Source organism: Grammomys surdaster, unplaced genomic scaffold (genome assembly GCF_004785775.1).
Source record: "Grammomys surdaster isolate TR1022 unplaced genomic scaffold, NIH_TR_1.0 185, whole genome shotgun sequence".
NCBI classification, from domain to species: domain Eukaryota; kingdom Metazoa; phylum Chordata; class Mammalia; order Rodentia; family Muridae; genus Grammomys; species Grammomys surdaster.
In genome coordinates this window covers 16,610,304-16,634,601 of record NW_021604630.1, presented here as the reverse complement: position 1 = coordinate 16,634,601, position 24,298 = coordinate 16,610,304, and the positions used below count along the sequence as shown (strand labels likewise).

At 42.6% G+C, this 24,298-nt stretch overlaps 1 protein-coding gene across 3 annotated transcripts in view; it reads left to right on the top strand.

Moving 5' to 3' along the window:
- Mtus1 (microtubule associated scaffold protein 1) overlaps positions 1–24,298 on the top strand; it is a 145,073-nt gene that overhangs the window by 45,754 nt on the left and 75,021 nt on the right. For all 3 annotated transcript variants that reach the window (XR_003711482.1, XM_028768162.1, XM_028768161.1), the window contains exons 2-3: positions 2,756–4,976; positions 10,344–10,539. Coding sequence is in view for 2 of the 3 variants with exons in the window: in XM_028768162.1 (XP_028623995.1) it covers positions 2,919–4,976; positions 10,344–10,539 (2,254 nt within the window). In the remaining variant the exon portion in view is untranslated. The remainder of the gene's footprint in view (positions 1–2,755; positions 4,977–10,343; positions 10,540–24,298) is intronic.

Genomic DNA, 24,298 nt, shown 5'->3' with positions numbered 1-24,298 from the left:
TAGCTGCCCGCTGCCATGTCCTCCCTGCCATTATGGACCTTCCCTGTAGAATTTTAAGCCATAATAAACCTTCTTGAAGTTGCTTTTGGTTATGATATTTTATCACAGCAACAGAAAAGTAAATGACAGAAAATGACTCCTCTTGTCATATTTTTTAAACAATCACTACCCTTCAAGAAGCAGAAAGGTACATCTTTTGGTGCTCCTGAAAAATGGGTAAATGTTCTTGATTTAAAAATTTAGCTTGAATGTATTTTATAATGGGTTAAAAGTGCTAATCTCTGTGATTAGCAGGATAACTGGCCACCAAGCCTGATGACTTGAGTTTGAGACCTGGGACCCTCACTGTGGAAGGAGAGAAGCAACTGTCATAAGTTGTCCTCCGACCTCCAGGAAGTGCCATGGCAAAAACTCCAGCCCACACACATACACAGTAAATCCATGTAATAAAATGATAATTTGTACTTCATAAAAACTTTAAAGATCTTTAAAATCTTTTTAGCGATCTCTTTTAACTAAGGGTTAGCGAAGGACTTGACTAATTTACAGTAAATATATAAATTATGCAGCTCTCATTGTAGGATTCAGAACCCTGAGCATGTGAGTTTAGAGTATGTGTGTCTGTGTGGATGCATACATATGTGCACACATGCTGTCAATCCATACATATGTGCACACATACTATGAAGATAAATATTCCACCCTCCCTTTGCACCAGCGGATGCTAATTTCAGGGTGCATGATCAAAAAACACACAACTGTTAGTGATAGTAACAATACTGGAGCCATTGGGTACTCCATGGTTCCTATTGTGACTTTTAATCGAGTCAGTGGAGTTTGCATATGGAGCAATAGATGACAAAGTGGGGAGATCAGATCTGCTCTTAATTCAGAATTTATAGATCACACACTCAGTGTCATCGTCCCCATCAGATATTTCACTCAGAACTCAGCACCATGACATCAGAAGATTTATTGTGGTTTACAGTTCTAGCCAGAGAGCCCATAATGGCAGGGAGGCACAGCAGCAGACACAGTTGGAAACCAAGAGGGAACATTTTGTCACACACAGGAAGTAGAGAGAGTCAGCTGGAAGTGGGGCGAGGACACACATTCTCAAAGTCTCCATATTAGACTTTTAATCAATTTTATTTGTTAAAAAGAAAACCCTGGATTTTAAATCTTTAAATTTTAAAAGAGAGAGAGAGGGGAAGAGGGTATGAAAGTGAGGAGAGAGATTCAGAGCGTGTGCCCCCTGCACCGTGGCATAAGTGTGAGCACTGCAAATTTTTGTTTTTTGTTTTTTGTTTTTCGAGACAGGGTTTCTCTTATAGCTCGGGCTGTCCTGGAACTCACTCTGTAGAGCAGGCTGGCCTCGAACTCAGAAATCCGCCTGCTTCTGCCTCCCAAGTGCTGGGATTAAAGGCGTGCGCCACCACTGCCCAGCTGACCACTGCCTGGCTGAGCACTGCATTCCTAAGGACAGCTTTGTGGGGTCAGCTCACTCCTTCCACCTTAACGTGGGCTCTGGGCCCTGAGCTCCAGTCCCACAGCAAACACCTTTACCTTCTTAGCCATTTCTACAGCCCAGATCTGAGATCTTTCTGGAAGTTCTAAAAGTTTGCTGTTAATTACACGATTGAGTTATTTTGAGTTTGTTTATGGCAATGTAAAACTGGGAGCAACATTAGTTTAGAACATTTTGCTACCCCCTAAAAAACATTGTCCCCCTCTGTCCTTTCCCACACAAATCTCCAGTGTACTTTGTCTATAGTTTTGCATTTTCTGGACATTTTTGTAAAGATAGTTATCTTAATAGTCTTTTGAATAACTTCTTTCTCTTAGTGTAATATTTTCCTGTTGCAACACTGTATCCATGTATCTAATGAAACTTTTTTTCATCTTTTTTTTGTGCTGAAGAGTATTCTGAATATAAATGTAGAATTTTTTTAACCATTTATCAGTTGATGGGTGTGGGTTTCCCCCCACCCTTACTCTTCAGCTATTGTAAATAGTGCTTCTGTGACGCTCTGAGTGCCTTTGTTTTTAGGGTGTCCTAAGGGGAAGGGGAGAACCTTCAGGTATCTCTTCTCAGGAGGGTAGCAATTCTGCTGGATAAGTAGTCCTCTTCTCTTATGCTATTATTAAACACTTCTCACCTCCATAAAGACCTGTTTTCAGACTTAGTCTCCATTATATAGTCGTACCTGAGGGATGGGGTTGGCTTCAGTGTATCCATTTATTTGGAACTGTTATACAGTTCAGCACATAGTGACTTTGTCCACATTTTGAGGAATCTCTAACAGAGGCTATTTGTTGGTCTCCCTGGTAATCACGCAGAGTAGGAGCCCCTCTGGCAGTGAGAGGGACACTTAGGAATTATGCTGGGACAATGGACATAAATTGGGACTGCCAAGGGAAACTAGGGTGAATGGTTTCACTGTTGACCAGTAAGAAGGAAAGGCGGTTGCACACTGAGTTCCGTTCTCCCTGAGATATCTCTGGGAGTCAGGAAGGGAGATGTCAGCCATGACATCAGTAGAAAACTTGATCTGCATTTCCATATCATCATGCTCCATTCCTTTACACACCAAAAGGTTTCTTTGAAAGAGAGTGGCAGATTAGTGGATGTAGTAAGTCTCCCCTCCCCCATTCAGTGTCATAAGCTGTTAGTGTGGAAACAGTGATCTAAATTAACTAAGGGGTGAGCTGTAAATTTTTCTAACCTTTGAGTTTACTGTTTTGTTTCTTCCAGGGACCAACAAATCATTTCAACTTCAGAGCATCTAAAAGTACAGTCGTGGAACTGGGCTTAAAGCAATAGAAAGGGGAGCAGCCGGACCATCTTTCATTTACTCGCATTTAAAAGGAATTTGAAGGGAAGACAAAATGGCAGAGTTTTAAGGTTACTATTCAGGATGAATGATGATAATTCAGATAGGGCAGAAGAAGGATCGCATTATGTATTTATCCGTGATAAAAACTCAAATCCATCTGAATACTACAAAACATCACCATCCACCCAGTGCCCTTCAGTGAGTCACAGGGATTGGAACTCTGCCAACCCAGATGACATGGTGGTCGATTATGAAATGGATCCTGCAGTGGACAGTAGTGAAAGTGTCTCCTTAAGCCATCAGTGTGTTGAAGCCCTTGCTTACCCAGAGCCTTCAAGCGACTTCATGGGGAAGCATGAATTTGCAATGTATAGTGAGCTTAGCTGCCAGTCTCTTGCGCTTGTGAACACAGGGAAGCCCGCGGACCCGCACAGTGACTTGGATTCCCTAGAGGCAGTCCAGGATGAGAGGTTTGCTCCCTCGAAACTCTGTGAGTGCGAGTCTGACAACCATTACGCTTGTGGAGATTCCCCCGAAACCTCGGAGCTAAAACAAACATATGACGTGAGAGTGGACACAGTTAACACCACCTTTATAGGACACCGGGCTATTGAACAGGGTCAGCTTTTACACGCTCCTGGAGGTCTGCAGCCAACAGTGAGAGGCAGAAATGCATTGTCTGGCTCCGATCGGCTACCACCTAAGATATGTGTGAGAAAGATTAGTGATAATAGAGAGAACTTTGAAAACCTTCAAGCCACACCTTCAAAGACCCTAAACACAGCCTCTTCAGTGATTTCTGATGTGCTGATGCAAACTGAGAGTCCAGACCTTGGAATTCAGTGTCAGTATTCTTTAGGAAATGTCACCAAAGAGAACACAGATGGGATGGGGCAAGGACTGGTTGGAGAAAAAGAGATACAAGCTGTGACACTGGTTTCTGATGGCATGGAGGTCCCCAATGGGTCTGTATTACAGGAGTTCTATTGTGTATCTGAAGATGACCCAAACAGTGAGACACATTCACACAGCTCGTATGCTCAACAGGAAATGGGCCAAAATCTAAGAGGAACACTGTCCGACTGTCATGTTGATAGTGAATGCCCAGTACTGGTGCCAGCTTTTGATAAGAGTAAAACCAGAGTCCTGGACTCTGAGTGTAGAGTCACTGTGGCTGAAGACCCACACATTGATTCCCATGACAACGACTCAGACATCCAAAGTAGTACTGAAGAGCTGACCCAGAGAAGTGTTCCAGGGCAGAGGGTTTCATCGTATGAAATGGGTTGGGATGACCGTGGCAGAGCCATTAGCACAGATAATCCAGCTTGCGTGTCAGCACCAGTTAAGCAACCCCTCAATGTGAGCGTCACACTTCTACATGTTGAAGGGACGAAGAAGTACAGTAATGTGGAAAACGGACCAAGAAATGCTAGAAATGCACCAAACTTGAAGGGAGACCTGACAAATATGTCAAAACCTAATCTGGGAAAATCGGCTACCAAAACAAATACCACTGTAGGCAGTAAAGTTAGGAAGACAGAAATTATAAGTTATCCCAGACCAAACTTCAAAAATATTAAAGCCAAAGTTATATCCAGATCAGCATTGCAACCCAAAGACACTTCCCTAATGAAGGACACACCCAACTCTCAGGTTCCAGGGGGCTCCTCAGCCTCAACGGTGCCTTCTAAACAGTTGACAATTATGAACAAAACACCAAGATCTGATTTTAAAGCAGACAAAAAGCCAGAAATCCCAATTAACAAGACACACAAGCAACAGTTTAATAAACTCATTACCAGCCAGGCCGCACAAGTTACAACTCATTCTAAAAATGTTTTGCTCAGAGTTCCAAGAACAACATCTGCCGAGAAACTGAACCGGGAGGATGTTGACAAGACAGGTTCTCCTCATGCAGGGAGTGAGACCGGGTCTGTAGCTGCCTTCTTCCAGAAGATCAAAGGCATTCTCCCCGTTAAAATGAAAAGCTCAGAGTGTTTGGAGGTAACTTGTGTTTCCCACATCGATCAGATTAGCCCTGAGAAGGGTGAGCAGGACTGTGAGGCTCCAATGGAAAAGCAAGAGCTGGAGAAGCAAGGCATGAATGAGACTTTTGAATCCAAGTCTCTGTTTCTGGTAAGTGAGCTCTGCCATCTGCTTTTAGGAACGGTGAAGATAACTGGTGTATTAGCAATGAGTGGCCTGTAATTGCTAATAATATCACTGAACCTGGTTTGTAATTTGTAGTCAGCTATTCTTTGTCCTGCCAAGCAGTATAGAGTGTCAAAAAATGAGTCAAAATATAACAAACTTACATATTTAAAAAAAAAACCCTCAGATTCGGTATTTTGTTGAACGTGAATATTCCTTTTGATAGGGTTTTTAAAAAGTAAATTAATATTTTTTTAATATATTTTGATATTTGAAGTGAAATAACTGATGTAATCAGGTTCTGTGTTTTTCTAAAATGAAAAAAACAAAAACAAAGGAGCTTTAAGGATTCAAACATACCGTGACACATTTAAGAAATGGCTAGGCAGAGCTGGTAAACACAGCAACATAGAAATCCAGGAAGCCAAGCCTCTTTTCAAGACTTGAGTCTACTTCTGACCAGCTCTGTGACATGGCCACAACCAGAAGGGAAAGGATTGGGCAGTGGGTCTGTAAGGTCATCTGTAGGTCACATGCATTGGTTTCTGATGCATGAAAGAAACAAAAGTCCTTACATTGTAAACAAAGCAGTATGTCTGCAACAGTACCTGACAAATCCTGAGGAGGAGAGACTCGTTAGTCACTTAAAAAAAATGGTGCACTGTGTGCAGTTCATGGGTTATTTTTCTTTTAAACATGCACATGGTTGTTGCTGTTTGTTTGTTTTTTGACAATTGTATAATAATAAGTAGTTTTCCAAACATTCGCTGGGCTGCTGTTGGGGCTGCCTGTGTGTCCTCAGCTCTATTTTTGGCAATGGAGACCAAGGTGTATTTTCAGCCCTGCACAGACTGCCCTTGAAATGCTTGTCCTCTGGCCCGGGAATGGATCTGAGTGCAGAGGAGGAAGGCAGATGTAACACACAGCCTGACTTTGGGGGACTCTTGTGTAGGAGGAATGAAACAGCACTGTCAGGTACATAAGGCTATTTTTTTTTTCAGGTTACGTAGTAGGTCATGAAGGTATCTTCTCAATGATAAGAAAATGACTTGGGTCAGCTTACAGATGTCTTGGCTTTAGGGATTTCTAAGCTAATGGGCTTGTATAATTTGTTTCATGACACCGATCTTTCAAGTTCTTTGTGTCTAACTGGGGAAGCTGATCATTTAGAATCTTAATATTTGAGTAAATAAAATTACAGTAAACTCTTAAATGTAATTGGTAGCCTTAGGTGTTTATAGACCTACATAGAATCAAGATATTTCTTTTCATTGCTTTAGATATTTTTTTCTTTTTTTGTTTTGTTTTTGTTTTTCGAGACAGGATTTCTCTGTGTAGCCCTGGCTGTCCTGGAACTCACTTTGTAGACCAGGCTGGCCTCGAACTCAGAAAACCACCTGCCTCTGCCTCCTGAGTGCTGGGATTAAAGGCGTGCGCCATCACCGCCCGGCTTAGATATTTTTTCATTGCATGGAAAATTTGTTGTTGGTGTGAGACTGGATATCCACATGCAGCCATAGTTGGCTTTGAATTCAGCACACAGTACCCCAGGCTGGCCTTGAAGCTGAGGTCTTCTCAATTAGCATCCTTAGTGCTAAGATTGATTATGCACCACCACGTCTAGTTTTATGAGAGATGTTTCCTGGCTGTCACTCAGGAAAAACTAGCATGACGTTCCTTGAGCATTGGTCTTGAGTATAATTGCTCCTGTAGTTCTGAAACCTGCAGAGTTTTGGTTTTGTTTTGTTTCCTTGTATTTTCCAACTTGGTAGCTCTGGTACCGTGATGTGTGGTATTGAAGTAAGACCATGGAATTGTCTGGTAAGATGGATTCCAACATGCACCTAGCAGTGCTGTGTTGCATCGAGAGCTCAGAGTCAGATATGAGGTGCTTTGTAAGGCTGTAAGGCCATCCCTTGGGCCCCATGGTGTCATCACTGGCGATTTTACTTATCACCTAGAATATAGGCAATGCTTCTGTGACTGTGTCTTAAATACAGCAGAGTATTTGTTTAATTCGACTCCCATGCTTTTTTTTTCTCCCTTTCTTAAGAGAGTGGTGAAGAGGCTAGACCAACCATCATAGCTACAGGCTATGGCTTCTTGTTATTGCTAAACAGGTGAGCTCACATTGCCTTTTCTGTTGGCCACTTGAGTAGTACCTAAGAGCTCTATCTGCCACAGAAGAATGGTTTCCGTTTTTTGCTTTTTGTTTGTTTTCTTGTATACTCTGTAGATTTTAGTCCTTAGTTAATTTATACAAGACTGAAACTTTAAGAAAAGTTTGTATTTGGGAGAAGTGATTTGACTTGGACTGCAATAAGGGTGAAAAGTCACTGCCCACTGCAGAGGCTATGTGGTCAAGATAACTCCATGAAGGAGCTGAAAGGAACCGTGGCTCAGGTACCTTCCTTAGAGGCTGGTATTTAATTGTCTCGGTAATGATCAGGGCTCATGTACATTGTATTGTTTGTTTGTTGTTTGTTTGCCACAGCAAGGCAATTGTTATCCACATGTTCATGCTTCAGAGGCTCTATTTGGAAACTCACACAGGCTAGAGAAGATGGCTCAGGAGTTGAGAGCACTCGGAGATCCTGAGTTCAATCCCCAGCAACCACATGGTGGCTCACAACCATCTATAATAGGATCTGATGCCCTCTTCTGGCATGCAAATGTACATGCAGATAGTGCACTCATAAATAAAATACATCTAAATTAAAAAAAATCTCACACAGCTGTTGGATATTCAAACTCGGGTCCCGAATGTTTCACAGAGTTCGCAATTTTCAGAATATGGGTCCTGTAGGTAAAACAAGTGATTTGTGGGAGAATCACTCCCATAGGTTGAGGTTTGGTTTACTTTTTACAAGAAAGTTTTTCTAGAAGATTCTGTCTTGCTTTAGTGTCAGTGTGACCTGCAGCTGTTCTCTTGGAACACTAGCTATTGGATTAGTAGTGACCTCCACCTACCACCTAGTATATGAATTCAACAGATACTGGTGTTAGGAGAATATATATATGTGTGTGTGTGTGTGTGTGTGTGTGTATGTATGTATGTATATATATATATTTTTTTATTTATTTATGAGAGAGAGAATAATACATAAAACAGTAACCTATAACTAAATGAAGGAGGAGCGCGCATGGAAGGGAATATCCAAGCCTGAGCATAGATTTTGGATAACCTTAAGTTTGTGGCTCTATTTTTGGCTTTTCTATCAGGCTCTGTTCTTCTCTATGTAAAGGGAGAAGGTAACTAGTTTATAGTGTTAGAATTTGTATTGGGAGTAAGATTCAGGCTCCTGTTTCCTTATATCTACAGTGCAAACACTAGTTGGGCATGTATTGTGTATGCCATATATGGTAGCACTTGTTAGGGTATCAAGAAAGACAGCTATGGTCCGATGTTTTATCTAATGCACTGTGACTGTCAGAAAACAAGCCATAGGGCCAGGCTAAGTACTGAATGATGAGTGAATGGCTTGCCGTGTTGCTGGAGAGGAAAGGGTAGTTGGGAGGATTATCAAGGGAAGCTTGGAATGGCAATGCCATTTAGTCTCACGCCATAGCATACTGGGCTTGCATTCTGGACTGCGAAAACACCAAGTATAAAAACGAAGAATGTAGGGATATATTCTGATGCAGGGGATGCCAGGTAAAAGTAGAGGCTGTGGTGGGAGATGGGAAAGCAAGCAGACAGTGACAGTCTCAATGAATTTGAGGAAGGTTTTTGTAGTAGGGGAGTCTAAGAAGGAGCAGAGGCTGGGGAGACCAGACAAGCCCCAAGGTCATGACTTCAATAATCATTTTGAGAAAGGAGGCTGGCTTTTATAAGAAGGCAGGTAGAAAAATGAGATTAAGAGGCAAGAAAAGCAGCAAAGACACACAATTGCTTTTCTTATTTAAGATGGGCAGCTGGGTATGTTAATAGGAGACAGGTATAAATTGTGAGATAGGTAAAACGCTTAATTTCTTAAAAAGTGTTCTCATGTCATTCATGAAAATGGAGTATGACAGATAACCTTACTGGACTATTAGACAGATTTAAATGAGTTGATACACACATTTAGATTTTAGAATGGAGAGCCGCCATAGGCCTACCTATACTTCTCCTGGAGTGACAGTTGGAGGAATCCAAGTCAGCCTTACCACAGGGATAACCACACCATGTTTACTGCTTCAGTGTCCACAGTGTCCAGATAGGGGACAAGCCCAGGCGCTGGTCAGCAGATGAGCCGATTAAAGCAGTGCTACAGGTACACAAAGAAACCTCATTAATCTGTAAGAATGAATGAAATGATGTCATTTAGAGGAGGAAGAATGGAACTAGAAATCATGTTAAGTAAGTCAGACTCAAACACATCATTTCTTTCATATGCTGAATCAGTCTGTCTTTCTGCCTGTCATTTCTTTGTGTGTGTGTGCGTGTGTGTGTGTGTATACATACATATAAATATGTGTGTGTTCATGAAAATAGAAAACAAAGAAGAGGTCTAAGAAAAGGAAAAATCAGGAACAAAAGGGATACAAAAAGAGACAAAAAAATCATTTGTCTCATGTATGCTAGATTAAGTATCTATATGGAGGCGTATGTGTACATGTGCACACATAGATGTGACATAAAAGTAGAAGGCATATTTAGGAGGCAAGAGTTGGGAAGATGGATAAGGGGTAGTGAAGGGTTTAATATAAAGAAAATAAAGCTGTATATGTGTAAAGCTGCCATATTTTATAAGACCTACAACATCATTATTTTGCAAGCTAGCTAAAAATGAAAATTTAAAATGGTCTTTTATGTAGTGTAGTATAAGGGCTCTGAGTTTGTGAATTGCCAACAATAATAGAATAGTTGTTATTGAGTAGAAAGATCTCAGTGATGCAGGGAGATGCAGGGGCAGCTGAATTGGGGAGAGTGTTGGCTTGGAAATGTAGTCATCAATCATGGTTAAAACAGGAAGACAAGTTCTTGCTGAGTGAGTTCATGGTGAGGGAAGATAACAAGACCAAGTTGAAGCCCTGGTTAAGACTAACCTTGAAAGGTATCAAAGAATGAGCCCCAGGGAAGGAATAACCAGACAGCTAGAGGGGCAACTAGCTGAGTGCCCACACCGGAGGACTGAACGGTATTGCTGAACTCGGCTCAGGCACCGGAGATCAGTTCTACTAAAGGGCCTGAAGGTTTATCAGAGTCATCGAAGTCAGCTTCCAGGAATCTTAATTGTTCATAGTAAAAATGCTAAATATTACATTGGTACAACCACCAAGACAGAGGGTTTCTCTCAGAGCTGATGCCTCAGGGATGGAATGGGGCAAAGCATGGTGAGACTGAAATCTTAACTGGTTTTCTCACAGGGCTCTGCACCCAAGACTTCCACCACCTCAGGGAGGAGCAGTTCCAAGCCAGACTCTTGCAGCCTGAGGAAGGCACCAGGTCTGAAAGCCAAAGTGGGGCCTGCTGCTTCCTGCCTGAGGAGGAAGAATGACAGTAGAACCCTAGGCTCTGACAGGGCCTTATCACCTCAGAGGATCAAGCGTGTGTCCAGCTCTGGTAAGAATAAAGTAACTACTCAACTACACTCTTTATGTAGCACTTGACAAATGTTTTGCAATTAAAATTAGGCTTGGCAGAAAGCAGAAAGACCATCTGGTTTTATAACTAATGCGTTATGTCACTAATGCAGCTAGCCGTTTGTGGTCCAACAGGAGAGATGGGGAGTCTGAGGAGACGGCACAGCCCTTACCGTTGAGCAGTGCCAAGCGTCATCGTTGAGGAGTGTACTGATGTGCCTAAGCGTCCGGGCTATCCCAAAGCCTGGGTAACTGTGCAAAGGGCTAGCTGTGGTACACATTGTGCTAATCTTGATTGTCAGTTTGACACACCTGGAAAGGAGGAGCCTCAGTTAAGCAATTTCCTCCATCCGTTGGCTTGAGGGTATGTCTAGAGCGTTTTCTGGGCTGCTAATTGATATGGGAGGGACCAGTACACCATGGGCAGTGCCACTGAGGCAGGTTGGCCTGGTCAGGAAAGGAAAGGTAGCTGAACATCAACCTGGAGCAGACCAGAAAGCAGCCTCCTTCAGTCCCTCTGCCTCACTCCCTGCCTTGGGTTCTTGTCTTGACTTTCCTCAGTTCCGGACTATGACCTGGAAGTTTAAGAGGAAATACATCCTTTCCTCCTCAAGTTGAGTTAAGTCATGGTGTTTATCATAGCTACAGGAAGCAAGCAGGAACACAAAAGTTGTTTTATTAATTTTTTTTAACTAGGTGTGGTGGGGTACCTGTATAATTTACTTGGAAGGTAGAGGCAGGAGGATTGCATGGTCAAGCCCCACCTGGGAAACATCCATCCATCTATCATCTATCTATCTATCTATCTATCTATCTATCTATCTATCTATCTATCTACATATATATGTGTATGTGTGTATATGCATGTGTGTATATATGTGTATATGTACATACATAATTACATATATATGTACACACACACACACACACACACACACACACACACGTAAGATACCTCAGGGTGTTGGTTGCCAAGCCTGATGACCCGAGTATAGAAAGAGAACTAACTCCCACAAGTTATCTTCTGACCTCCACACATACACACTGGCATGTGTGTTCTCTTTCTCTGTCACACACATAATACATAAATTTAATAAAACTTTAACAAATTGCTAAGTACTTAATATACTGTAGTGTTTTTTATTTTGAAGGTTCATAATGTACCCCCATCACATAGAAAGGGATTTTTTTTTCTTTTGAATTTCACTGAAAGACAGTTTTAAGGGTAGAAACAGCAACTAAAAAGTTAAAACTTTTCTAATGTGAACTTTCGTTTACCTTGGGTTGGATTTCAGACGTTCTAGTTTTAAAGTCGAATCAGGCTGAAATTTGATAGCACCAAGAACGGCTGTTAAGAGCTTTACTCAGTTTGGCAGATGTGCACATTGCTTTGTGTTATGAGCCGGAACAGCAAGTGCGAAATTCATCCATTTCATAGACTAAGACGAAAAGCCTGCTTAGTCACCCCAGCGAACCGAGAGCTCCCCGCAGGGAACACCCCTTATTTCTACAGAAACAGCCTTGAGCAAATTAAAGGCATATTGGATAGATCCCTTGTTTAAAAAAAAATAGTGATTACTATTGAATGTTTTAAAAAATGTGCCTCTAAAAGTGGTGTGTTCACATGTGAGAACGCTTCATAGAGAGTCGGTAAAGCCAGCTGGATCCCAGGGGGACCTCTTTACTGCACTGCAGTTAGTGTTTTTTAGGTTTGTTTTGCAGGGTTCTATCTCAAAGCTGCCAGCATGAGGAGGCCGCTATGCCCAAGCATGTGGTTAATATCAGGCTCATAAGGGTGGAGGAGCAGACCCCAGATGATGTGGAAGAGGGATTGGTAGCTAATGTCCATCCCCAGGGGAACTGAATGGACAGAGAAGCATGTCCCCACTAAGTGTCATCATTTGGGAGGAAAAATAGAAGAGATGTGTCTGGAAGCAGTAGTCCTTTTTTTTTTTTTTTTTTCGATATTGCCACCACTAGGCATCTACCAAGAGGGAGATCTGAGTTCTGGTCCTCATTGCTGCTGCCTGGTGGGGACTCTTGGCAGTTGCCAGGGCTTGAGCACTCCCTTCCTGCTTTGATGGAACACCTGGGCCCTGGTTCCATATGGAGCTGTAGTCACTGGCACCCTGGCCTGAAGTTAGGGGCCCTGTGTTCTGGTGTCATTCTGGCACCACAGAGCTGCCAGGCCTGGCAAGTATTTCTCCTCCGTTGGCACAGACACTTACCAAGAGGAAGGGTTTCAGAATCTTGGGATCCAATAGCTTTTGCAGGCATGTTTTTACTAGGGATGATACCGAACTAATTCACCTAGTTTTTTTGAGAAGTGGCTGCTACTCGAATAATTATCTGAGCAATATGATGCTTGCACACTTACACACACATGGTTTTAGAAGTTGGGTCCCTGCCCAAAATCTATTTAAGCAGATGGAATTTTTTATGGAGGCGATTGGTTCTTTTTAAAAGTCCCTTTACCATGTGTTATATATATATTGTGTCTTAAGAGAGATGTGGATCTGTTAGTTTAAAATTTTGTTTATTTTTATTTTATATTGGCGCTAGAAATTGAATCCAGGTGACCTTGGTAACCTACTATGTATTTACATTTTCAGTCTGACTTTATAAAACAAAATCATATTTTACTTGTTTTGTTGTTGTTGTTGAGACAGGGTTTCACTCTGTTTCACTGGCTCATCTGGAACTTGCTGCGTAGCCTAGGCTGTCCCTGAACTTGCAGCAATCCTCCTGCCTCTGCCTTCTGAGTGCTTTGGGTACAGGCATATGCCACCATGCCTACTTACAGATAGTTTTCTACATGCGAATAGAAGAAAATGCCACCATTATGGGTTTGAATTTAAGTTTTATTTCTGTGTGGTTAGAAGACTTCTGTGGACTGGAGGCTTGTGTTGCCCCAAATTTAAAAGTGACAGCCCTAACTTTGGAGCCAGGGCCTGTGAGGAGGTCTCACAATTAAGATAAAGATAAGAGACCCTAGGCCAAACTGACTTACAGGAAGAGTAAGAAATGCCAGAGCTGTATCTCTGCTTTGTGAGATGCAGGAGCAAGGGGCCATTTTGAAACCAGGAAGAGGCTCTTGCTGGCAAGCAACTTAGCTGACATCTTGGTCTTGGACACCTCAGCCTCTAGAATGAAGAGGAAATAAGTCCCTGATGCTTGGGCCGTCCAGTCTGTGGTGTTTGTGGTGGCTAGCTGAGCTAAGACAGAAGACTTGAGCCATGCAGTGTTGTGTTTAAAAATTAGCAACTGGAACTTATTTGTAGAGTCTCCATAAATTGGGAGGTGTTTGGGGAGGGTGGATAGGAAATATAACACCGCTGAGTTAAAGGGAGGAAAGAACCCCAGGGGCCTTTGGGTCCTCCGCTGTACAATGGAGCATTTGTGTATCTGCAAACTAAAACCAATGGATGCCACTGTCTCCTCCCACTCTTGGGTGGAAAGGTACCTGGCAGCAGTCTTCCAGCCGATGTGGGGTTTTCGATAAATCCTTTTAGAAAACCAAACAGAAAGTCAGACCCAGAGTAAAAATAACATTAAAAAAAAAAAAACTTTAAACTGAGTATCAGAATACAGTTAAACCATTGGGGTACCTCCATTTCACTTGTCAAATATGAAAATTTATATATGATCCCAGAATAAGTCAAACTCAAGTACGGTGCTTCCTTCAGAGTATGGATGGTGGTGGTGTTGATGGTGATAGTAAGGATTGAACTCCAGAACACCAGCCTGGCCATGAGCATGCTAGGCAAGTGCTCTACCGCTGGACTAGATCCCCAGCTCTGTTTTGTTTTGTTAATGAACTCAATTAAATACGATTAGATAACGATGGGAATTTTCCTGACAATTATTACAACGCTGATGATATCAGCGCTCAATTAAATGTATGCATACCGGTTTCTAGGCTCTAACTTAATCATCTGACCTCCGAGTTTACGTAACCCTCACTCTGATTTTTCTGAGGCTTATTTCTAACATGTGAACTAGGAAATCAGCACGGGTGAGTTCAGTGGCGTGCTTAGGTTCTGCTGTTGGGAACGGCAGAGGTGGGATTCAAAGCAGGCTGTGAAGCTCTGAGTCTAACCGCTGAGCCTGATGTTATCACTCAGAAAGAAGTACCATTCATTGGACATAGAAAGAAGCTTTGAACATATTAAAAATGGTTTTGTACCCGGCTAAATGTTTGAGAGACTTTTTAGGTCCTGTACTTTAAGCTGTCTGCTCAGTTTTCTATGCCATAAATACTTCTATAGGATTATTGAAGTCTACTGGTACAGAGTAAGTGTTGAGCCAGGGGGCCCACTGTGCAGTGGTCAGTCCTGGTGTCTACAAAGATTCACTGGCCAGTCCTCTCAGTTTGGACTGATTTGGGCCGCTATGGTTGTGCTTCTCTGGGAAGAGTAAACTGTCCCCTCGGTGACCGGTGTGAAGCACAGGGTGACCAAGACAGGATAGATCACCTTCTCTTCTCTAGCACATTTATCTGCACTGGAAAGCCTGATCCACCCGTTTGCCCCAACCAAAAAGCTACCCAGCGCGCTGTGACGGGGTGAGAGTAAGGGCTGCTTGCAGGAGATGGTTTTGGTTTTACTCTAGAGAAAGAGCATTTGGGGGTGAGCAAACCATCATATTTATTTGGCTTATTGTGGGTTAAGAAATCCCTTCCAGGTACATCCGGAACGTGTAATGACTTCTCTGCTGTTTTGGGTTTTTCTTCTCATTCAGTTGTACAGCTTCTTGGTTTGTACAAACCTACTTTTTTTTTCTTCCTTCAGCATCTGAAATAGTTTAAAATCTTTAAAAATTGTAAAGTGTTCTCTCCATTTGAGGGAGGTGGTAAAATACACATTTCCCCATTTATGCCTGTTAGTCGTTAAAAACTAGAAATTATCAGCGTGTTAGTCTTTCAGAGTTAGTAACAGATAGTCCTGGATTTGTAACTACCTACATCATGTGCTAGTGTGTGTCTGGGGACATCTACTGCAATATTAATAGGAACTGATGGGCTTGGAAGGGTTATAGTGTGACAGGCAGTATTTAGAGCTTTCTTGTGTGTACAGTCACAGCTGATGAGGGCGAAGTGCAGGTGGTTATTCCTGGTTTCTACATGAGGCACCTGAAGGTTTGCAAGCTCAAGTAACTACAAAATCACACAGCTAATAATGAATGGAGTCTGGCAATAGGTCCGCACTGATCACCTAAATTTTGTCACTAGGCCTTGACAGTACACATGTTTATTACCAAACATGACTGCGTTAAAGGTGGTATAAATTTGATGACGGCCTAGTGATTGCTTATTCATGCTAGCATCTGTGCTTGGTATTAGAGATAACTCCAAAAGAAAAAAATACTCCCATAGCCAGGTGGAGTTGAACACACCTATAATTCTGGTGCTCAGAGGCTAGTAGCAGAAGAGTTATTAGCTCTAGGCTAGCCCAGGCTATCATGTGAGATCCGGTCCTAAACTCCACTACCCCTCCTTCCATATATACACAGGAAAGAGACAGGCAACTTCTGCCCCACAGAAACTTACACTCGAATGAGGGAAACTAGAACACAAGTGAGTGAAATGTTCAGTCCATAAGCTAGTGAGCGGTAAGTGCTTAGGAGAGAGAACATTGCAGTGCTAGATTATACACTGATGTCAAGAAAGACCTCGTGCTCTCTTGAGAACTGAGCAAATAGTTGGAAATGAGGAGGAAAGCACATGGATGATGGACTTCCTAGGTGGAGTGATCAGGGAGTTCAGTGAAGCTTGTGTGTGGGTCCCTGGGAACCATTTATGGAGGGGGCTGGAGAATGGATGGGAGAGGCTTGTAGGCACATGGAAAAGCATGTGCCTTCCTCCCCATCAATGTCAATGTGAATTTAGTCTTTCTTAACATGTCCCACAATTTTCATAAGTAATTCAGAGAAGACTGCTTAGAGAGGGGCGTGTGACATGTCACTGTGCAGTCTGTTAGCCATTAAGAGTACCTGTTATAGTTGGGCAGTCGTGGCGTACGCCTTTAATCCCAGCACTTGGGAGGCTGAGGCAGGTGGATTTCTGAGTCCAAGGCTAGCCTGGTCTACAGAGTGAGTTCCAGGACAGCCAGGACTACATGGAGAAACCCTGTCTCAAAAAACCAAAAAAATAAATAAATAAATAAAAAAAAGAGTACCTGTTATGTGTTTGACAGTCCACTAGATTCTAAGAATTGGGGATGGGGACTGGAGAGAGGGCTGTCCAAGCCGAGCATTCTCGGCTAATGTCCTAGCCACCTAGACTGCGTGCTATGCTGTGTGGTGATTTTCTTACATGCCTGTCTCCTGCCAAACTCACATCCATAGGACAGAGTCCAGGGATGAGTTATTTTTATATTTTCCAGTACTCAGCACAATGTACCTGTTATATAACGGGCATTTAAAGTGTCCTTTGCTTGCTTTGGTTGGGGACCTAGACAAAGCACTGAGTAGCTATAGTACAGAGAAGAAACCAGCTCAGCCTAAGGGAAGTCTAGAGGAAACCAGTACAGAGAGAAAACCAGCTCAGCCTAAGGAAAGACTGGAGGAGAGTGGGGTTATTTTCAGCTAATCTTACTGTGCGCCCATGGCAGTGTCAGTCGACAAGGTTGCTGGCATCAGCAGGGCTTCTAAAAGGCTGTGGTATGTCTGGTCGATGGTGTGGCCGTGTGTTGAGATCAGTGAGGGCTGAGCTTCTGTTTCAAGAGAGCTGGAGTCGGATGAGTTCTAGTTGTCTAGATATAAATCCTGAGACTTCCAGTGTTCAAGGAATAGGAAATAGAACGTGTGTTTAAAATATCGTGGACATCCTGCTCTGCTCTGCTTGCTTGGCAGAGAGTGGCCTCAAGGATATGCCTATGGATTTGTTTTTGAGATGGTTACATGTATTTGGGGAGATGTCATAAGTCAGAATTGGGACGAGAGAACAAGAAAATGTTTTCAGAAAAGACATCCTGTGATAGTTTGTATATGCTTGGCCCAGAGAGTGGCACTATTAGCAGGTCTGAACCTGTAAGCCAGCCCCAAATACATGTTGTCCTTTATAAGACTTACTTGGTCATTGTTTCTGTTCACAGCAGTAAAACCCTAACCAAGACACATGGCTACAAAGTATTTCCCAAGGTAGATTCGTGTTTCTGACTTTAGATGATGCAAATGTACAGAGGTTAAGCAAGCCTGTGCCAAAAGAGCCGACAATGCTGAGAACAACAGCTAATAGCCAACAGTCAGGCAATGGAAGGGTCGCAGTGGGGCAGCATTTGGGAGAGTTAAATCTTTGAGATACAGGGGATGAGGAAGGGATATTAGATTAGTGAGACTAACTAGAGGTTGGAAGAGTGGAAGTTAGGGGGATAGCTTTGCTCCATTTTCCAGCTCACTTTGGGCAGAGATGATTCACCCCAAGAGTTTCCAGAGACTTCAATTGACTTGTTCATTTTCATAACCCTAGGAGAGGGAATAAACTCAGGAAGGTGATCAATGTTGATGTCTTAGTAAACTGCCTGTTCAAAGGAGTGCTATTGTGGGGCTGGTGAGATGGCTCAGTGGTTAAGAGCACTGACTGCTCTCCTAGAGGTCGTGAGTTCAAATCCCAGCAACCACATGGTGGCTCACAACCATCTGCAATGAGATCTGATGCCCTCATATGGGTGTGTGTCTGAAGACAGCTACAGTGTACTTACATATAATAAATAAAAATAAATAAATAAACATTTAAAAAATAAAATTAAAAAAAAAAAGGAGTGCTATTGTGAACTTGGCTTCTAATGAGGCTGGAAGCTGTCTTTGGTGGTTGTGGTTTTGGCACTGGGGTTGTCCCCAAGACCTTGTGTGTGCTAATTGAATGGTTGTCCTACTGAGCCACACCCCAGCCTCTTTCTCCATTCCTTTCTGGATCTTCCGTGTACGTGCCAGATACTAAACAAATTCTCTGGTAAATGTAGAAAGACTCCGTCCGCCTTTTTCTGGAAAACTGGGGAAGGATGCACTCATACCCTTCCAAGTCTTTTTTTTTTTTTTTCACACTCTGAATTTTGAATTCAGTTAAACTCAGGTTCCCAGGCCCATGACTAAGGAAGTTATTTTTGCTTAATCCCCACTCTAAAACAGACGATCCCTGTGAAAGTACTCGCAGAGACAGGTACTGACAGCGCTACCATCAACAACACGCTTCTGTGGGATTCAGGTCATCATCGTGAGAAAGTTGCTTTGTGGATGTTCTTGTTTCTCTGTCAAATTACCCCTCTTGGGACTGGGAGTGTTTGTGTTGTGACTCACCGGTTCGGCTGTGGTTTCGTGACGTCAGCTTACCCCCGAATCTAAGCAAGCAGTGGTGGTTGCACCAAGGGTAGTTTCTTATGCCCTACCTAATAGGAGAACATTACTGTGGCTAAATCCTGAAGTCACTTTTTGCAGTGTATAAGCGCCAAAACCACTGGAGAGTGCCTGGTCATATGTCATCCAAACCTAAAAAATGGTGGGGTGGACACCATGGTTCTTAACACCCTAGTTGGGGAGGCAAGGGGGAGGGTGGTTCTCATTTCATTTGTTCTTCTAACAGACAAAAAGGTAACTAGCAGCACGTGCACAAATAACAATGTGGAAATCGAGACGTTGGCTTGCACCCTTAACTTGGGTTAAAGGTCAATCTTAATTGATGTTGTTGCTTTCTGATGCTTAAAACCCCCAGTAGGGTAGCTGTGGTGATCTATACCAGTAACTGAAGCTCTTGGAGGGTAGAGGCACGGAGATTGCCCTATGTTTGAACTACAGAGACACCATCTCAAAAACCAAACCTAGCAAACTACCAAAACCCAGAAATGAGGCCACACACGGATTTGAAGATGAGACAGAAGAGAGTGTGATGGGCTGGGGACAAGGTCAGGGCAGAGAGGCTGAAAACACAGAGGAAGGTGGATGGTCAGTGAATGTTCTGGTGTTATGTGGACCGCTGTTCTGGCAGGCAGCTGGAGAAGTTGGGACACACAGAAGCCAGGTCTGTAATGAGGAACATAGGGGAAGTGCTCAAGCCTAGCTAGCCAGTATGGTTTGACTTCCTTAATGCATTATTCTATTGTTGAGGCAAATTTCAACCTATGAGTCGTGAACCCTTTGGAGGTTGCATATTGGATATCCTGCATTACGATTCATATCGGATATTTACATTACTATTCATCACAGTAGCAAAATGACAGTTATGAGGTAGCAATGAAATAATTTTATGGTTGGGGGTCACCAGAACATGAGGAACTGCAGTAAAGGGTCACAGCATCAGGAAGGTTGAGACACACTACATTATTTTTTTTCTATTTTATTATTATTATTTTGGTTTTTCGAGACAGGGTTTCTCTGTGTAGCCCTGGCTGTCCTGGAACTCACTCTGTAGACCAGGCTGGCCTCAAACTCAGAAATCTGCCTGCCTCTGCCTCCCAAGTGCTGGGATTAAAGGCGTGCGCCGCCACCACCGCCTGGTGAGACACACTACATTATTGAGTACAGAATTCTCCCAGCCCCATCTCCTCATAGGCCCTGCCTCCCAACACTGCTGAGTTAAATTTTTTCAACACATGTTCTGGAAGACATGCTCAACCTATAGAAGCTATGTTCTGTGTCTTTAGGTTGGTTTTGACCATTTAAGGTGGTTTCCAGATCTCCCCTACTCTGCTCCATTAAACAGCCCTACACAGAAGAACTTTGTATAGGCATACCTACTCTGGTCAGACATTTCTGGACACATTCCTCTGGGTGGACTCAAAGGGTGTGGACATTGTTAACACTTTGGGTACACTTTATTAAGTTGACATTCAGAAAAAGCATGCAAGTCCATGCAGCACTTCTGATGACAGAAGAATATTTTCCGAAGCACTTGCCAGTATTTTGTTGTTTCTGAAGTTCTTTCCAGAGATTCATCTTTAGGAAGGGTGTAAAATGGTATTTTAATTGGCCTATAACTGGATACTTAAATATTTATTGAGTACATGTAGATTCACTTATGTGCTAGAGAACAACAGTGAATACAAGATCAAAACAGGCCCTGAATATTCTGTCATGTCGTGTAACATAGGCTATGTATGAGTAAAGTGTAAAGTATGTTTGCTACTGATAACTTAAGATAGAAAAGCTGCTGAAAGAGAGACATGGAGATATGAGAGGTGTGTGTGTGTGTGTGTGTGTGTGTGTGTGTGTGTGTGTGTGTGAGAGAGAGAGAGAGAGAGAGAGAGAGAGAGAGAGCAAGAGAGAGAGAGGGAGGGAGAGAGGGAGAGTATGTGCATGTGTGTGCATGTGTGCACACATATGTATGCACATGTGTGCATGCTCATGAAATTTTAGTGTAGTAGTGAGTATGAGTTCTGGCTAGAAAGAGCCAGCCCTCTGAATAACAAACTGAGTGAACAGCAGGAGGCACTTGGGAACTGTGCTCTAGAAATCAAGGACACAAGTAGGGTCGAGAAACTGAGAAGGCAGGGGAATGCAGAGCTGGGTTATGCAGAGCTGGGTTGTATGTAGTCAAGTAAGGACGTTGTCTTTGACTCTGAGTGACTTAAGCATTTACAGGATCAGTGTGTTGAGAATAGACTGAACACAAGTGAGGTTGGGAACTGGAGAGGAAGTGGTACAGATGTAATTGCAGCAGAAGCTGTTGTTTTACCACCAGGATTGTGGCTGGTTCTGGCTGTGTGCCGATACATGCATGGAAAGGAAAGCTGATGAGGTTGAATGAGGGATGAGGAACAGGGGGGTGGTGCCTTTTCACTGAGGTAGAAGGGATGAAGAGGCAGAGGTTAGGAGCTCCGTTACAGAGATACTACAGTGAGTAGATCTAAGACAGTGAGTGTGGAGTTCGGTCTAGGGTTACAAATTTCAGATTTAGCCCTGTAGGTACCTGAGGACACAAAGGCACAACATGTGGAAAGGTGGTCAAGGGCACCTGTCTGGAACTTCCAAGCTGAGACGACGCTGAAGGCAAATCCTAGAGAGCATCAAGAAGGGACAGCTAGAGATAGAGGAGGGAAGGCAGTCAGGAAAGACAACAGCAGAATCTGTTACCCACACCAAACACTACAGACAAGTTAATAGGGCCAGTACGAGCAATTTGAAGCAGGTGGCAGTTGCTTTAAAACACAAGGCTGTGCATCTAATTTAAAGGAGGCCTGGAGGAAGGCCACTTCATGATTGGTGATTAAATAATGTCACCTCCTACCTTATGGCCCATCCACCCTTCCTGCTCAGCCTATTGTCTTAATGACAGAAATCAGTTAAAACATGGTCGCCTAAAGTTCTATCCACCACAAACTCTTGCTACTGTTCTCAAAGGCTGGAAGCCAAGGACAGCAGTGTCCTAGGGTAGTGGCTTTGTTTTCACATGCCTGGCTGTGTTTCTCAGGGAAGAAACATAGTTCTCCACAGCACTCTTCTCAGATCTTCTTGGCCCCAGGCAGAGATGATGTTCACTCATTATATCAGAAGAGGTCAGGAAGCAAGTATTCCACTTTGATTTTTTTCTCTCTGGGAGTACTGGAGATAGAGAGTAAAAATGGCTTCTGGGTAGTCAAAAAAAAAAAAGGTATTAGAGACAGGAGCAGAACCTTAAAATGTTGTTATTGACTTTGCTTACCCGTTAGGGCTTTTTGTTGACTTGTGTTTTGGAACAAATGATTTGAGTTTGCACTGCCCTTTGTGCCATTTCTACTAGATGACCGTTAATTTTGTAGTTAGTGATTAATTTTTTTTTACATTATCAAAAGTTCCCTTTTACTTTTCCTATTTCTATATATAATGAGGCCACCTTACACAAGAGCGTGACATACTCAGTTATTCATTTTATGATTTCATTTCAAATATGTTGCTTTTTTATACAACGTGTGTTGATGACCAGTCAGAGCAAGGAGCTAGTGACATTCTTTGCCAGATACACTTCTAAGGCATTTGTTTGGCGAGAGGCCCCTTGAAATGATGCAGCTGTAATCATCCTCAGACTGAGGAGAAGCAGATGTAACCATCCTCAGAAGTGCAGAGAGGTTAAGTAGCCCACCCCCGCCTTGTATGGTAGAGACAGACTTAAACTGAGCTGCTGTATTCTAGACCGTGTCTTTTAGCCACACACCATGGTACTGTTCAATTTTTAATTTGTATAAAAATCTCAATACAAGATGGGCAGTGGTAGCACACACCTTTAATCCCAGCACTTGGGAGGCAGAGGCAGGCGGATTTCTGAGTTCAAGGCCAGCCTGGTGTACAGGGTGAGTTCCAGGACAGCCAGGGCTATACAGAGAAACTCTGTCTCGAAAAACAAAACAAAACCTCAATATTAATGCATATTTTTGGATTGAAATTCCCTACCTTATCCTATCCTGAATTTACTTTCTGATACTCATATACAAATTTATTATTCTGTCTGTATAGCTGTGTGTCAGTTACAACAGAAAGCTTTGGTTTTAATGCTGCGTAGATAGACTCTGTAGTGTTGAGTGCATTCGCATTGTAGAGCGGTCCTTCCTGTTTCTCAGACATCTACCGGCTCTAATTAGTCCATTAAAAATTTAAACCTTAATTCCTCCCAAGTCTCCCTTTCTCCCACCCTTTGGCAATTGTCCCGATTCTTTCTGTCCCTATGAGTTTACATGCTCCGTGAAGCTCACAGAAGACAAATCACGCGACAGCTTTCCTTTGTGATTGACTTAAAGTGACTTAGCATCATGTCGTCGTCGACCTAATTCACACTGTGGGCATGTCAACATTTCCTTGCTGTCTAAGGCTGAATGATAATCCCTCATATATCTGTCTACACTAGGCTTGATTTATCAGCCAATGAATACTTTGGTGGCTTCCACATATGGGTTACTATGGGTATTGCTGCTGTGAACATGGGTGTTCACATGTGCGGAATCCCCTGCTTTCACCTCTTCTGGGTAGATATCTAGACATGGGGTTGCATAGTAAATAGATTTAATTTTTTGAAGAACTCTCATGCCGTTGTACACAGTGGCCACTCCCTAGTTTGTATTCACAAAGGTAAGCACTCTACATGTTCATCAGTGTTTGGTGTTTTATCCTGGTCATCCTAGTGGGTGTGAGGCGGTTTCTCATGGTTTGGACTTGTGTTTCCCCAGTGGAAAGGGATGCTGAGCTGTTTGCACTCTGGCATGTGTCATTGACCACCTGTGTATCTTCTTTGGAGATATCTCTAAGTCCTTTGCCTATTTTCAAAGCTAATTGTTTGGATGTTTTACAGTTGAGCCATGGTCTTCTCACTCTCTCTCTCTCTCTCTTTTTTTTCTCCCAGAATTTTAAAATTATTTGGATCTTAATTATTAAAATCTAAAAAAAAATAGAATTCTGAACACCATCTTAAAAGCAGATCACTTTAAAATAGCATTAGATTATAATGTTAATTTGGGGGAAGTTAGCACATATTCATATTCAAATCTATCTTTGGGTGAATTTGGGATGGACAGGGTATATGTACACATTTGTCCATGCGTATAACTTTCATTGCTAAAAGACCATTTAAAAAAAAAATTCCCAACATACACAAAAGCTGTTGCTTAGTTTGTATTTATAAACAGCTTATTGGTTTTATATGAAGAACATTTAATATTACAGTGCTGTCCAATGAAACTAACTTATTAGATGTACATTGTTAGTGGAAGCATCTGACCCATTTGAGTTAGTTGCAATTGAATATACGGCCGTCATTTTGAGAATATGAAACTTATTTCTAC